The sequence below is a fragment of the Cervus elaphus genome, chromosome 29 (assembly GCF_910594005.1).
Source record: "Cervus elaphus chromosome 29, mCerEla1.1, whole genome shotgun sequence".
Taxonomy (NCBI): domain Eukaryota; kingdom Metazoa; phylum Chordata; class Mammalia; order Artiodactyla; family Cervidae; genus Cervus; species Cervus elaphus.
The window spans coordinates 28,800,631-28,817,808 of record NC_057843.1 but is presented as its reverse complement, the minus strand read 5'-3'; the positions used below and the strand labels follow the sequence as shown (position 1 = coordinate 28,817,808).

At 41.4% G+C, this 17,178-nt stretch overlaps 1 protein-coding gene across 5 annotated transcripts in view; it reads right to left on the bottom strand.

Annotated features, from left to right (window-relative positions):
• FREM1 (FRAS1 related extracellular matrix 1) overlaps window positions 1-17,178 on the bottom strand; it is a 171,123-nt gene that overhangs the window by 39,934 nt on the left and 114,011 nt on the right. For 3 of the 5 annotated variants that reach the window (XM_043891226.1, XM_043891227.1, XM_043891228.1), the window contains 2 exons: window positions 12,319-12,583; window positions 4,816-5,230 (listed from right to left, as the gene is read on the bottom strand). In XM_043891226.1, coding sequence (XP_043747161.1) covers window positions 4,816-5,230; window positions 12,319-12,583 — 680 coding nt within the window. Of the gene's footprint in view, window positions 1-4,815; window positions 5,281-12,318; window positions 12,584-17,178 lie in introns of those variants that run through there. The other 2 variants (XM_043891231.1, XM_043891229.1) reach the window with 2 other exon arrangements.

The window sequence follows — 17,178 nt, the reverse complement described above, 5'->3', positions numbered from 1 at the left end:
TGAGTTAGTTCTTCACATCAGGTGGCCAAAATATCAGAGTTTCAGCTTCAGCATCAGTCCTTTGAATGAACACACAGGACTGATCTCCTTTAGGATGGACTGGTTGGATCTCCTTGCAATCCAAGGGACTCTCAAGAGTCTTCTCCAACACCACAGTTCAAAAGCATCAATTCTTCGGTGCTCAGCTTTCTTTATGGTCCAACTCTCACATCCATACATGACTACTGGAAGAACCACAGCTTTGATTAGCAGACATTTGTTGGCAAAGTAGTGTCTCTCCTTTTTAATATCCTGTCTAGGTTAATAGCTATTCTTTCAAGGAGCAAGCGTCTTCTAATTTCATGGCTACAGTCGCCATCTGCAGTGATTTTGGAGCCCCCCCCCCCCAAAAAAAAAGTCTCTCACTGCTTCCATTGTTTCCCCACCTATTTGCCATGAAGTGATGGGACCAGATGCCATGATCTTAGTTTTCTAAATGCTGAGTTTTAAGCCAACTTTTTCATTCTCCTCTTTCACTTTCATCAGGAGGCTCTTTAGTTCTTCTTCACTTTCTGCCATAAGGGTGGTGTCATCTGCATATCTGAGGTTATTGATATTTCTCCTGACAATCTTGATTCCAGCTTGTGCTTCCTCCAGCCCAGCATTTCTCATGATATACTCTGCATGTAAGTTAAATAAGCAGGGTGACAATATACAGCCTTGATGTACTCATTTCCCAATTTGGAACTAGTTTGTTTTTCCATGTCCAGTTCTAACTGTTGCTTCCTGATCTGCATAAAGATTTCTCAGGAGGCAGGTCAGGTGGTCTGGTATTCCCATCTCTTTCACACAGTTTATTGTGATCTACACAGTCAAAGGCTTTGGTATAGTCAATAAAGCAGAAGTAGATGTTTTTCTGAAACTCTCTTGCTTTTTTGATGATCCAGAGGATGTTGGCAATTTGATCTCCAGTTCCTCTGCCTTTTCTAAATCCAGTTTGAACATCTGGAAGTTCACAGTTCACGTACTGTTGAAGCCTGGCTTGGAGAATTTTGAGCATTACTTTACTAGCGTGTGAGATGAGTGCAACTGTGTGGTAGTTTGAGCATTCTTTGGCATTGCCTTTCTTTGGGATTGGAATGAAATCTGACCTTTTCCAGTCCTGTGGCCACTGCTGAGTTTTCCAAATTTGCTGACATATTGAGTGCAGTACTTTCACAGCATCAGCTTTCAGCATGTGAAATCGCTCAACTGGAATTCCATCACCTCCACTAGCTTTGTTCGTAGTGATGCTTTCTAAGGCCCACTTGACTTCACATTCCAGGATGTCTGGATCCAGGTGAGTGATCACACCACCCTGATTATCTGGGTCATGATGATCTTTTTTGTATAGTTCTGTGTATTCTTGCCACCTCTTCTTAATATCTTCTGCTTCTGTTAGGTCCATACCATTTCTGTCCTTTATTGTGCCCATCTTTGCATGAAATGTTCCCTTGGTATCTCTAATTTTCTTGAAGAGATCTCTAGTCTTTCCCATTCTATTTTTTTCCTTTATTTCTTTGCATTGATCACTGAGGAAGGCTTTCTTACCTCTCCTTGCTATTCTTTGGAACTCTGCATTCAAATGGGTGTATCTTTCCTTTTCTCCTTTGCCTTTTGTGTCTTTTCTGTTCTCAGCTATTTATAAGGCCTCCTCAGATAACAATTTTGCCTTTTTGCATTTGTTTATCTTGGGGATGGTCTTGATCACTGCTTCCTATACAATGTCACAAACCTCCTTCCATAGTTCTTCAGGCACTCTATCAGATCTAGTCCCTTGAATCTATTTGTCACTTCCACTGTATAATCATAAGGGATTTGATTTAGGTTATAACTAAATCAAACGGTCTAGTGGTTTTCCCTACTTTCTTCAATTTAAGTCTGAATTTAGCAATAAGGAGTGCATGATCTGAGCCACAGTCAGCTCCCAGTCTTGTTTTTTCTGACTGTATAGAGTTTCTCCAACTTTGGCTGCAAAGAATATAATCAATCTGATTTCGGTATTGACCATTTTGCCTAACTCATCACTCAGTGGTGGTCAATGTCATATTTTCTTGCCAGAAAGAGCTCTTAAAAGCAAGAGACTGAGGAGATCACCTCTTCTGCATTACAGATGGGTCAGTCAATTCCTGAATTATTTGACTTCTCTGCTCAGAGACATCAGGAAGTTCAGGGGAGTTATGGGAGAAAGTTTGAGGCTTTCCTTCTGAGGTTTTTTTGTTTGTTTTGTTTACACTAAAGGCAAGGAAAACCTTGTACTTTTGATGAAAAACTTTTGCAACATGTATTCAACATTTCCCTATCAGTTAACTCTACAACTTCAAGAGATAAGGCTCTTGCGATAACTACACTCTAAAAGATACTTTTGCTATTAGAAGAAACCTGTTTGAAGTTCTAGTACTCTCTTCAAACTCTAACCCCTTTTCCCTCCCTGTTCTGGAGTGTAGATAGGAACTCTTACACTGGCATCCAGAATTGATAATTTCTACAAAGTTGTAACCAAATAGAAGTGAAGTGAAGTGAAGTGAAGCCACTCAGTCGTGTCCGATTTTTTGCAACCCCATGGACTGTAGCCTACCAGACTCCTCCGTTCATGGGATTTTCCAGGCAAGAGTACTGGAGTGGGTTGCTATTTCCTTCTCCAGATAGACTGGAACATTATTTCAGATTGGGCAGTACTATGACATTTCTCTACATAGCATGGGGGTAGGGGTAGTCAGGAGTCAAGAAAAATATTAACTGACTGAAGACTGGGAGGGAATTAACAACAATTAAGACATGTAATAAAAAAAAATTAACTTTACTATGCACAAGGTATTTCTTACATACTCTACCAATAATATCAACACTTTCTCTCTTCTCCCAGTATATCATAATCTCATTCCACTTTCTGGACCTCCTCATAGTCAAAGATTCATCTTATATCCACTCCATGTTATTATAACTCCCCACTTTCATCCTCAGATCTCACCTTAGATAGAGACTGTGATGGTTATTTCTACATGCCAATTTAGCCAGGATGTTTGGTCAAGCTAGATGTTCCTGTGAAGGTATTTTTTTAGATGTGATGAGTATTTCAATCAATAGACTTTGAGTAAAGCAGATTACCCTCCATAATGTGGGTGGGCCTCATCCATTCATTTAAAGGCCTTAAAAAAAAGACTGAAGTCTCTTGAAGAGGAAGGAATTCTGCCTCCAGACTGCCTTTGGACTCAAGACTGTAATATCAACTCCTTCCGAAATCTTCAGGCTGCTGGCCTGCCTTGTCAGTTTTGGAATGTGTCAGACCCCACAATCGCAAGAGCCAATTCCTAAACAGAAATCAATCTTTCTCTCTTCCTCTCTCTCTTATCATTTATATGCATACAAATTATATAATCCTATTGATTGTTTCTCTGGAGATCCCTAAGACAGAGATGAAAGAGCAAGGGGAAATTATTATTATTTTACATAATCAGAATGTATTCTGCATTAAGACAGATTTACATCTTTTATGTTGTTGGTGGAAGTGTGTAGAACAGGGTGAACTGTATCCAAGGAGAGTGGATTCAAGGCTTTGAGAGCCAGAATATACTTGATGTGTTTTGACTAAAAAAAGAAAAACACGTTATCCCCTCCAAGAATCATCGTAACAGTCATCGTAACTGTGGCAGCGCAGTACCACAGGAAGGACACAGCACTGGGGATGAGGAAGACTGGAGCTCTTTCTGTGTGTTTGACCAAATTGTTTAATTTTTGGACTTCTGAACATCTATAAAATGGAGACAATAAAACTTAGTTCATTGGATTTTTATGAAAATTAAATGAGATTTATATAAAGCAGGTCTGACCTACAGTTAACACTTTAAAATTGAAGCTTCTATAATTATTTTTCTCATCAATACATGGCTAGTACTGATGCAGCTCCATAAGTTTTTGGGTGTTTAATTGAAAACCATTAAAATTACAGTTAACCATTAAGATGCTCTTGGACTGCAAGGAGATCAAACCATTCAATCCTAAAGGAAATCAACCCTGATTATTCACTGGAAGGACAGATGCTGAAGCTGAAGCTCTATACTTTGGTCACCTGATGCAAAGAGCCAACTCATTGGAAAAGACCCTGATGCCGTGAAAGACTGAGGGCAGAAGGAGACGGGGAAGGCAGAAGATGAGATGGTTAGATAACATCATTGACTCAATGGACATGAATTTGAGCAAACTTTGGGAGACAGCGGAGGACAGAGGAGCCTGGCGTGCTGCAATCCATGGGGTCACAAAGAGTCGGACAAGACTTAGCAATTGAACAACAATGTCAGTAGATAACATAGGCCAATAAGCATCATTATAACAGTATAGTTAGATACTATAAAAGCAATTATGAGACTGAATACCTAACATATTTCAGGCAACATGTTAGTACCTTGGATACCTTATCTTATTTAATTCTTACCACAATGCTGTCAGGCATGTTTTTTAAGAAGAAAACCATAGAATTAGAAGAGTCAAAGAACTCTTTTAAGTTCACACAGCTTTGAAAATACTGAAAGCAGAAATTCCAACCTAGGTGTCTGTCTCCAAATGTATTTTGGTCCTTTGTGCATTACCACTGACTCCAAAGGTCAGTCATCACCTTGTACACAGGCAGCACATCTGTTTTGTATTCATATTAACGTGCCTGGCGCCTTGCTTAGTGCCTGGCATGCTATAGACACACATTATACATTTGAATGAAAGAAGGAAGGCAATAGGAAACAGTTCTCCTGGAAGTCGTGTTCTCCTATCTCTGGTCATGAACTGTGTATTTGTTATACTTGCCTGGATGGTGAATGATACAGGTTCTTGCCACACTCTCCCATCCACAAGAAAGCCATTGTTTGTCCCATCTGAGGCCATAAAAGTGAAGCGGTCAGCCCGAGAATCCCCTCCCAAGTGCCGATAGGCCACATGCCCGCTGTCCACGTCCAGCTGAGTGAAATTGTGTGGGATCAGCGCCATCCCCCGCAGGTAGAGCTGGCCATGCCGTGGGAGCTGGACCAGAAGAAAGGTGAGCTTCTCGGCTGGAGTGTCAGGGTCGGTCAGCTGCAGGAGGTCAGGGGAGAGCAGGCCCGTGGCCCCTTCAACCAGTCTCAACCCCTTGTTCCTGGTCACCACAGGTAAGGCAGTGTCCACAGTCTCCAGTGTGATCTCAAAAACCCCAGGCTTGGTCTGAAGTCCATTGCTGACGATGAATCTGGCAAAGAGAGGCAAGGCAGCCTTCAACATGGATTCTTGTGTCACCATCTATTGGAATGAAATGATAACAACACACACCTTTACTCAAGGACATGTTGTGTTGGGATGTGAAGGAAAGCTCAAGAGCAGATCTTTCAAGAGGACACCATTCTGTCCATTAAACCAGTCACTAGACAATGTGTCCACGGACCATTCTAACCCCCCAAGTATTGCTCAGCAGCATGGATGGTGGACTCCTGGGATGGGGCAGGTTAACTGTGCCAATGATCTTTCTCAGGCTTGTCAATACTTAGTGTCATTTCTCGCCCCAAACAGGAATTTCATACACCAGACTCTTTTGCAATTGCATTTTCTTTGTGATATTTTAATAGATTCAGTTCTTAAGGCTGATCATTGGAAGCCCATCCAATAAAGTACTGAGGAGGCTGAATTTGGCTAATTCACTCAATTCATATATTTTTCTGTTTGTTTTTACATTTGCCCATGACAAGATATGGGGGAATTATGTTAGACAAAGATTATTCCCCTGCTTTAAAGAAAAGAAAACTAGAGTGGAAAGATTCAGAAACATGGCAGATCATAAGGCAGGGAGGAGACAGAACTGGGATGGACACCCGGGTCCTCTGACGCCACACCTTCTGTTCTTGCAGTTTTAGTGATTGCTGGTTTAACAGTCCACTAAGAAAGGGTTGTGGTGCCTAAGTGTCACTGCAGACCTAGAAGAGAAAACTGAAATGATACAAATCCAAGCTGAGCAAGATGTTTCTTACACTTGAAGCTCTGTGATACCATGGCAAGCTTCTGATTACATTGATCTCTAAATCACATTCCACCCACACCAACAATCTCAAAGTTAAACTAACCAAAATCATCCTTAGAACATTTCAATGTGTAATTTCTATACAAAGGACAGTGGAGACTATGATGAAATTAAGCCAACAAAATCTGCTCTTGAAACTCCAACAAGTTAGGAAATCACTAACCTCAAATGGAATTGACACATTCACCACTGGCCAAAGAAACGTACTTCAAAACAATCATGGAATTGTGTCTATTTGTTTTTTTCCACGTACCAGTTCTGAAATAGTCATGGAGGATAGAAACACGCTTATGTTCCATGGATGTAAAAATCTCCTAAAACACTGCAGTGCATATAACACTGAATGATAAAAGAATTTTCTTTGGAGGTTCTTTTTTAAAATTAGAGAAGATATGGGGTTTATATTTATTTTATTAATTTGACAAATGTGACTACCAAGTTTTTTATTCTCTACAAAAGCTATCTTATCTTTCAGGGATAGAAGGTTGATGCTTTGCTGTTGAACATGAAGGAATATGAAACCAGGTTGTGTGGGCGTGATGAGTCTGCCAGCCTGCCTGAGGCAAAGGACTCAGGGACAAGAGCAGCTGGACCAGAAGTTACAGGGAGATGAGTTTGGCAGATACAGATTTTGCTTTGAAGGCTAGGCTAACATTTTTGAGCTTTCTAATTATCAAGCTGGTAAGACTGCCTACCAGGAAAATAGGATGCGATGCATGGAAAAGGAATCCTTGTCCAAAAAGTTAAAACTGCTAAGTGAAATACTCCAAATAAAACACATTTTTGGACATTTCACATACCTTGACTTGTAAAGAATACAACCTGTTTTTTTTCCTCCCACAGCTCAAACAAGAATATGGAATCAACTTTAGAATTGTAGATGGAACAAAATCATAGTTTCCTTAAAACAAAACAATATGTTTGGATAAATATACTCTAAGCAAATAGGTAATTTCATTGCTGGATCATGGAGTGTTTGCAAAATCCATTATTTTTTAAAAAGAAAAAAAATCACACCTGAGGAAAAATATTTGTGTATGCTCTTCACCTTTTAAGTTATTAGACACCTTGACAATGTCAAAGATCAGGTGATACACATTTTTAGGTCCAAAAATCATGATCTGTTTTCAGGGGATGCTTTTCATGGACTTATGCCCATATTCCATTGTTTTCTGGTTAACTTTCTTATGTTTCCTCCCTGGAGTCTGTCTGAGCAGAGGTAAAAATTGGAGACTGGGCATCCTCTCAGGGCCTCCATTTTCATGTAACTTCTCCAGAAACACACTTCATGCCTTCAACTTTGCCCTCTTTCACAATAAAGTGGCTATCTATGTAAAAACATGCTCTTTGGAGAGTTTTAAATTAGCAATTTATAGTTGAGCACAGCCTTAAGCCAGAGAACATGTAGGCATGTCAAATACTGGTGGAGAAGGAAGAAAAAGAAAATGGGAGAGAAGGGGAGAGACAGCCATCAGGAGCAAGGAGGCGAAGCAGGAGTCCCAGGGCTGCATCAGAAGTGGCCACTTTTGAGTGTCTGATTCTGACTTTCTCCTCTGGAGACTGAATTCCAAAAAATGCCCCACTGGGTGCCCCAAGTTCAGTCTCAAGGTGGCTGCATTAGCCACATACATGTGACCTGTGTGAGGCCACTCAAGTTTCCTCATGATCCAGGCAGTCCATCTCAGACTCCTCTCTGCCTCTGATGGGCATCTGACCACAGTGAAAATCAGCAGTCTGCCCTCAGTCAGAAGGGAATGAGGGTGAGTGGGTTAGGGACCATTTAAGATAAGAAACATGTTTCCTGAGGCCAGTGTTCCCAGCTGGGATGCTCCGGCAGCTGTCTGCACTGACAGAAAGCTATCAAGCCAGTGGCTAAAAGGATGCAATATCCCAACATGACTGGATCAAGTACATCGCTCCACATTCACAAGTCACAGTGCAAACTATTCACAAGTGGAGAACATTATCAGAGAGAGTGAGAGAAGGGGTGAATTGGTCATGGTTGGCTTCCCAGTCAAAAGAAAAAAAAGCCTAGCAGAACCAGTGTGACAAGGTCAATGCTCTGTGCCTGCAAAAGTTGACCAGATGATCTTGCAAATGGCCCACACCATCCCCCTCAGAAGAAACCTTCCAATTAGATTTTCAAGTTTTAAAACAACAGTGCCATTGCTATTGTGGCATCCAATCAAGCTTACGAAGCCAGTGGTATTGAGGTGGAAGCTCCTTGTGTGGGTCCATTTTGTTTAATTCCCTTTATTATGCCCCCCCCCCCCGAGAAGAAACGCAGCCAAGATGACCACTGTCTCATGAAATTTGGGGAATGACTCTCAGATCTGTGTGGGGTGCCTGCCCAGCCTGATTTCACCATTACCATGGTTCTTTCAAGCTTTCTGCATTTCCTGGCAATAGAGTTGGCTGAAGAATCTGCCATCTGTCATGGCATTTAAAAGATAAAAATGGAATCATAAATAGAGCCAGTTCTTCAGGAAAAAAAAAAAAAAAAAGTCCAACCAGCATGTCAAAATGGAGGACATTAGCATGTTCTTTTAGAACCCGGCTGCCAGCAGCTGAAGTCAGCTTGCTAATCACTTGGTGTCAGCTGTCCCAGAATGTGCTGCCAAATCCTTCTTCCAGGCCAGCAGCACCAAACAATACAGGAGAAATTTATGATTCACAAAATATTTTTGCAGAAGGTAAAATCTGACCATTAAACTCCCCCGTTTAATTAATGCTGCCATAGCTTACATTAAAAGTGAAGGGAGGAGGGAAGCTCTCTGCCACAAATTTATCGCTTCTCCCCAGCCAAATTCCTTGCCAGATTTAACAGCAAGCAACATAAATTTAGGTGATTAGATTGGTTGCATATATTTAATTTTTAAAAAGCACCATGATCACACTTTCATTAAAACAGCCTTTCAGCTTTGGTTGAACGCCACCTGACAACAACACAACGGTTGGGTTAGTGAAATGACAAGATTAAAACAAGAGTCTTCAGCAGATGTGAGGCTCTTGCATTATAAATATGTAAAACTGCTGGCCAAACATCAGAAAGACACACACGGAGAAGGGTCCTTCCCACAAGTAAAGATTCTCCACAAGGTTTTTGGTACAGTCAGGGATAATGGAAAGACCTCTCCACAATGAGCTCTCAGCCCACATTTATCTCTGATACTCAGCTATGTCAGTTTAGGTGACTTTTTGCCTCTTCAAGGCTCACTTTTCTCACCCATAAAATGGGAACAAGACATCTCTCTTAAGGTGGTGGTGTAAGGCTTAAGAGCAATGATACTTGTATAAAAAGGGTCTGGTACACTGCTAGATGGGGCTTCACAGGTGGCACTAGTGGTAAAAAAAAAAACAAAAAAAAACCCACCTGCCAAGGCAGGAGACATAAGAGACAAGGGTTCGATCCCTGAGTAGGGAAGATCCCCTGGAGGAAGGCATGGCAACCCAGTCCAGTATTCTTGCCTGGAGAACCCCATGGACAGAGGAGCCTGGCAGGCTACAGTCCATAGGGTCGCACAGAGTCAGATATGAGTGTAGCGACTTAGCATGCACACACACACTGCTTGATCCATTACAAGTGTATCAAGACTAGCTTTCTTACGCATAAATGAAGGGACTGGATTAAATCAGTGTTTTCCTACCCTTGCTGTTCATTGTCTCGATGAACCTGTTTCCTAATCTTGAGTCATTCAAACACCATCTTCACAATTTTTGCCATTTTCTGGTACTACTTGTACTCTTATTACCTACTATTTTGCTTTATATCAACTCATTGTTCTTCTTAAATAAATGTACTTGAGAAGAAACCTTTTAACGACTAAAAGATCAAAGTTTTCACTCATAAAAACGAAATCACCATAAACACGACAAAAATAAATACAAGAAACCAACTGTCTTTCATTCGCGCTAGACGTTGTTGGCCGATGGCTTGGAGCCTGAGGCCTGTACTCTGTTTGCTAAAAAGGGAAAAACAGTCCATGCTGGAGAGCTGTTAAGGACATATGAGCACAGGCCGCCTGTGACTTCCTTCTAGAAACAGAAGGATTGAGAATATTAAAAAGGAGTTTCTCACTCTTGAATCTCTATGACTTAATGTCTCCTTTCTGGAGACAGCCAGAAAACATCATTTTGCATCTTTGTAGCATTGGTGGTACTAATCACTCATTTTATAAAATTGAGTCACAGAGTTTCTGCTAAATGAAAACCTTGCCCAGAAGCTCTCTGTGCAAAACAAACTAAAAATCAAACCACCAACAAACTAAACAAAACAGAATTATCTCAGTAACTCGAGATGTGAGCTGCAGAACACCAATTCTGCCCCTTCATGTGCTGTCTGGGAGAGGACCTCAGAGACTCCTGTAAATTTTCAGACACCTCAGAACACACTGGGAACAATGGATTGGACCAGACTGGACATGGCTAGCCCCAACGGCATTGGAATCACCTGGAGAGCTTTTAAAAATACAGATTCCTAGGCCTGAAACTGGACTTACTAAGGTTGTCTCTTTGCAGTGAGGCCCAAGAATTTAAATTTTGTAAATCTCTCAGTTAACTCTCTTGAGAATCTAGAAACTTAGAAATTCCTGGGATGAATGATTTTATAAACACCCTCTAGTATGGTTTTTCCAGTAGTCATGTATGGATGTGAGAGTTGGACTGTGAAGAAAGCTGAGCGCCAAAGAATTGATGCTTTTGAACTATGGTGTTGGAGAAGACTCTTGAGAGTCCCTTGGACTGCAAGAAGATCCAACCAGTCCCTCCTAAAGATCAGTCCTGGGTGTTCAATGGAAGGACTGATGCTGAAGCTGAAACTCCAATACTTTGGCCACCTCATGCGAAGAGTTGACTCGTTGGAAAAGACCCTGATGCTGGGAGGGATTGGGGGCAGGAGGAGAAGGGGAAGACAGAGGATGAGATGGCTGGATGGCATCACTGACTCGATGGGCATGACTTTGAGTAAACTCCAGGAGTTTGTGATGGACAGGGAGGCCTGGCGTGCTGAGATTCATGGGTCGCAAAGAGTCAGACACGACTGAGCGACTGAACTGAACTGAACTGAGAAACACTCAAGCACTGAATTGGTAATAAGATAGTGAGCAACAAAATGATTATCTGCTTGTTAAAAACATTTGTCTAAAGAAAAAAGGAGGTATTAGTCTAAACTTCCCTGGATTTTTTTTACCTAACCATACAACTCATCTTTTCAAATCATCATTCCAAATAGCAAAAAGGCAAGCAAAATAATCTTTACTGACATTTAAACATTGTTTATCATAGCAGACATACTGAATTAGATAAGATATATGATAGAGGAGAGTGGCATTTGGACATGGGTTTATCCATGTACCTGATAGTTTATGGGAGCCTGTCAAATAACATAGGAGTCTGCTACAGTTGTGTTATTTTATAGCATTCTTTTGAGGATGTATTCTGACATGATAAAAATCATAGTGGAGGACAGAAGCCTTGTGTGTATGGAAGATGAATCAATGCTCTCAGAGCCTCTTTCTTAATGGGAAAATTCAGGGTTAGATGTGCACCAAGGCCCCCCAAAGGCTAGTCCAGGATTTCTGGGTTCTCAACCCAGCCCTGGGAATCTGTATTTCTATCAAGAACCCCAGGTTCAGCCAGTTTTGATAACTGCTAAATGATAGACCCTCTAGAGTTTTTCTTGCTTTATGTGACTGGAAACAGATTTCAGTATTTTAAATGAATGTAGACTTTCATTAATGTTGTATCTTTGCCTTTTCAACAGATTGTTATTCCTCCCAGTGATTTATTTGATACAGAATCCTTGAACAGGTGCACAGCCCCCATTATAACACTGTTTCTATGGGGAAATATGATCCACTTTATGACAACATGATTTATGATATAGTTACCCGAACACATTGTGTCAAAAGGCACTGTCTGCTTATGCCAAATGTTTACTAGCAAATTTCTTTTCCTTGGATAGAAAAACAGACTCAAATAAAGAGGTAAATTACTTTGCCACATCTCTCATTAGTGGAGATCCTCAGGTCTTCACATGTCTCTTCACTGAACAGCTTGCATGGAGATTTGCTTAGGTGTTTATTTTTAAAAAAACAAGCCCTAATTTCTTGCCTGGCTACTACTGTCAATTTAATTGTGCACCCTTCTCTCTCATCCATCGAGGCAGTGGATGAAGAGCAGATTTATCCCGGAGCTGGAAAAGGACATATTTCCCCCTGCCTTTGTCTTTCTAAGCATTCATTCTGAAAAGTTCCCTCAGGGCTCACCTGAACATGTCTCTGTGGACAGGTGTCGTGCTCTTATCTACATAGCAGACTGTCTGTCCTGCTACATCCATTTGGCTGAAGCTTGTAATGGGGACCCCAGGATAACGGACGTACTCAACCTGGCCAAATTGCGGTGGGGAGGTGATGACGTAGAGAAGTTCCTCAGGCTTGTCTGTTCCATCCACAGCAAGGAGAGTGGTGGTCGTCAGGAAACCTCTGTCACCCTTAGACACCACAAGAGGTTTTGCCAGGATGACAATATCACCTGTGTGGCAGAAGAGATGGTGGTCAACATTTGAAAAATAAAACATCCATGGTGAAGGTAAAAAGCAAAGGCCAAACTGTGCAGAAATCAAAATCTCAACTCTAGGATAAGCATAGAGACACAGATGTAGAGAACGGATGTATTGACATGAGGGGCAGCAGAGACAGGGATGAACTGGCAGATTAGGTTTGCCATACAAACATGCATATGCATGAGTGCTCAGGTGCTCCGCAGTGTCTGACTTTCTGCAACCCCACGGACTGTAGCCTGCCAGGCTCCGCTGTCTATGGGATTCTCCAGGCAAGAATACTGGAGTGGGTTGCCATTTCCTCCTCCAGGGGATCTTCCCAACCCAAGGATTGAACCTGCATCTCCTGTGTCTCCTGCATTGGCAGGTGGATTCTTTACCACTGAGCTACCTGGGAAGCCCATACACTACCATGCGTAAACATAGCTAGTGGGGAAGCTGTTGTATGGCACAGGGCACTTAGCTCGGGGCTCTGTGATGACCTAGATGGGTGGGATGGGGGGTGCTGTTGCTGGGAAGGAGGTCCAAGAGGGACAGGATGTATGAACACATGTACACATAGAGGGGTTCACACTGTTGTATGGCAGAAACTAACACAACATTGAAAAGCAATTATACGCCAATGAAAAAAATATTTAAGAAGCGACAAAAAAAATGCTAATATGATATAGCAAGGTTTCTATGACTGGGATTAATCAAAGAATTTGGCCAAAGATGTGGGCAGATATCACAGAGAAGGGGCAATACATAAGGCCAATAAAGATGCAAGATATGCTCAATCTCAGGAAGAGTCAGGGAACTACAGATCAAGATCACAATAAATTGCCATCTCACATCGCTCTGATAGGCCAAGATGTGGAAGGCTGAAGACAGCAAGTGTGGAAGGGGATGTAGAATCTTGCATACAGTTCTAGTTAGAGTGTAAACTGGTACACAACCTAGAATTATTTTGCAAAGTGTTGGATACTCACATCTGCCTTGACCCAGTGATGCCACTACAGTGGTGTGCTGGAAACATGTGCACTTGTACCCAGGAGGCCTCATCTAGAAAGGTCATGGCAGCGCTGTTTGTAACTGAAAACACTGGAGACAACCCAGATGCCTTTTCAGAAGGTGAATGTATAAACAAGCTGTGGCCTATTCATACAGTTGAATTTTGCAGAGTAGCAAAATGAATGCACTAGAGCTACAGGCAGTCACACAGAGGTAGCTTATTAACATGTATTAGTTGAGCGAGCAAGTCCCAGAGAACTATAAACAAAAGCAAGAAACTTAACACAAAATTCAGGAGGTGGCTTTCTCTGGAGGATGGAACGGGTAGATAGGTAGATTCTGATACTGCAATATTCCAGTTCTTGTATGTATGGTGGCTGCACAGGTGCTATTATATGTATTTAAAAGACTCTATGAGTGAATGTCTGAACGAGTAAAGAAGTTGATCACACACAGACAAAGGATACAGAGCTTCATAAATTAAAGGTTATAGCAAAGTTTGCTCACCTGAGGTTCATCAAAAAATGATCATAATTAAAATACCCTTGAGCTTCAACTTTGTGCTAGGTAAGGGATAAAGACTCTTAAAACTTTACACTAACACTGTGATAGGCCATTGCCAAGTGTCTAGGCTATAAATGAGGAAACTAAGGTATACAAATGTTACCACCGTGGTAATGATTATACAGTTAGGAAACATAGAGTTAAAATTTATACCCAAGCCATCTGACCCAAGAGCACACACTCAAACATGTCACTATTTTGCTTATGCTCTTTAATACTGGAAAAGACCCTGATTCTGGGAAAGATTGAAGGCAGGAGAAGGGGACGACAGAGGATGAGATGGTTGGGTGGCATCACTGACTCGAAAGACATGAGTTTGTGCAAGCCCTGGAAGTTGTTGATGGACAGGGAAGCCTGGCAGGCTGCAGTCCATGGGATCACAAAGAGGTGGACACAACTGAGCAACTGAACTGACTCTTTAATATATATAAGGAATTCTTATAAACCAAAACTAAAAGGACAAATATCCCAAAGGAAATATGTGTGAAATAAATGTCAGGTCATTTCTAATTTAAATATACAGTCAATAAGATTTTGAAAAGATATTTAGTCCTATAAAGAAATACAAAATGAAAAGAAAACATCAAGGAGGTATAATTTTGCTCCAGGAGTTCTCAATGAGGGACAATTTTGCCTCCTCTCCAGGGGACATTTACCAATGTCTGGAGACATTTTGTTTATGCTATCTGAGGGGAACTACTGGCTTCTATAGGTCCATAAAGTCAAAGTTATGGTTTTTCCAGTAGTCATGTACGGACGTGAGAGCTGCACCATAAAGAAGGCTGCTGCTGCTGCTAATAAGTCACTTCAGTCATGTCTGACTCTGTGCAACCCCATAGATGGAAGCCCACCAGGCTCCCCCATCCCTGGGATTCTCCAGGCAAGAGTACTGGAGTTGGGTGTCATTACCTTCTCTGAAAGAAGGCTGAGTGCTGAAGAATTGATGCTTTTGAACTGTGGTTCTGGAGGAGACTCTTGAGAGTCCCTTGGACTGCAAGGAGATCAAACCAGTCAATCTTAAAGGAAATCAGTCCTGAATACTCATTGGAAGGACTGGTGTTAAAGCTAAAGTTCCAACACTTTGACCACCTGATGCAAACAGCCAATCCATGCCTAGCATCCAGACCCTGATGCTGGGAAACATTGAAGGCAGAAGGAGAAGAGGGTGACAGAGGATGAAATGGTTGGATGGCATCACCAACTCAAAGGACATGAACTTGGGCAAATTCTGCGAGATGGCAAGGGACAGGGAAGCCTGGCATGTTGCAGTCCGTGGGGTCACAAAGAGTCAGACACGATTTGGAAACTGAACAATGACTAACATCTAATAGGTAAAGACCAGTTCAGTTCAGTTCAGTCACTCAGTCGTGTCCAATTCTTTGTGACCCCATGGACTGCAGCACTCCAGGCTTCCCTGTCCATCACCAACTCCTGGAGCTTACTCAAACTCATGTCCATTGAGTCGGTGATGCTATCCAACCATCTCATCCTCTGTCATCCCCTTCTCCTCCCGCATTCAATCTTTCCCAGAATCAGGGTCTTTTCCAATGAGTCAGTTCTTCGTGTCATTGGCCAAAGTATTAGAGTTTCAGCTTCAGCATCAATCCTTCCAATGAATATTCAAGACTGATTTCCTTTAGGATGGACTGGTTGGATTTCCTGTAGTCCAAGGGATTCTCAAGAGTCTTCTCCAACACCACAGTTCAAAAGCATCAATTCTTCGGTGCTCAGCTTTCTTCATAGTCCAACTCTCGCATCCATACATGACTACTGGAAAAACCATAGCTTCGATTAGGACTTTTGTTGGCAAACTAATGTCTCTGCTTTTTGATATGCTGTCTAGGTTAGTCATAGTTTTTCTTCCAAGGAGCAAGCATCTTCTAATTTCATGGCTACAGTCACCATCTGCAGTGATTCTGGAGCCCCAAAAAATAAAGTCGGTCACTGTTTCCATTGTTTCCCCATCTATTTGCCATGAAGTGATGGGACCGGATGCCATGATCTTAGTTTTCTGAATGTTGAGTTTTAAGCCAACTTTTTCACTCTCCTCTTTCACTTCCATCAAGAAACTCTAGTTCTTCTTCATTTTCTGCTGCTAAAAATTATATAGTGCATAACAAAGACTTACATATCCCAAAATATTGATATTGCCATGACTGGGAAACCCTGTTTTAGATGATCAAATTAGTCTTTTTCATATATTATGCTTTTTAACTCAAAATGCAACTTAAGTTTAATGTAGAATCAGCAGTCAACCTAATGTTGCACCAAAACCTGAGCTGCAGACGCTTCAGAGGGAGTTAAGATGAATACATCAAAGAATAAAGAAGAATGAACAAAGCCGGGAAACAAAATTCACCCACAAGATGAAGGGCAGAAGATAGAGCTGAGGGGAGGAAAAATATCTAGATATTGCCTGAACCCAGTTTTTCAGCACTGTTTTTCACATTAGTCAGAGTATGGATGAGGGTCAACTATAGGCAATGTCCTTCTAAACTTCTCTCAAAGATGTCCAAGTCATTTTTGCCACCGTGCAAATCAGAAGTCATGGCACTATGGGAAAGCATAAAGTTATTTATAATGGCTCCCAAAAAGTTTTCAAATATGCTAATGTTAGGGTCTAATTTAGTCTAACAATTCAGTATAATTTTATTTAGACATGAACAATTCTGATTATAAAGTTACACTGCAACCTGAGAAAATTTCCACCAAAAGAAGGAAGGAAGGAAAAAAAATCAAAGCTGTGAAGGAGGAGGAGGAAAGAAGGAAGGATAGAATTCTGTACAGAGATAAAAAATACCACCAAATTAAAAAAAAAACTTCTGAACTACTGAAAGTTTCAACAGGTTACTGTGTCTACTTGATTAAGTTTTCACAAATCCTTTTAGAAAATAATCACATGCCTGTTGTAGCAGAGACTAGGGAGGACCTCACCAGCCTCAGTACTTTTTCTTCTGGATGTACTGTTCCAGTTTCCACCGCCCAGCCTCCTTAAGGATTCAGCCACTGG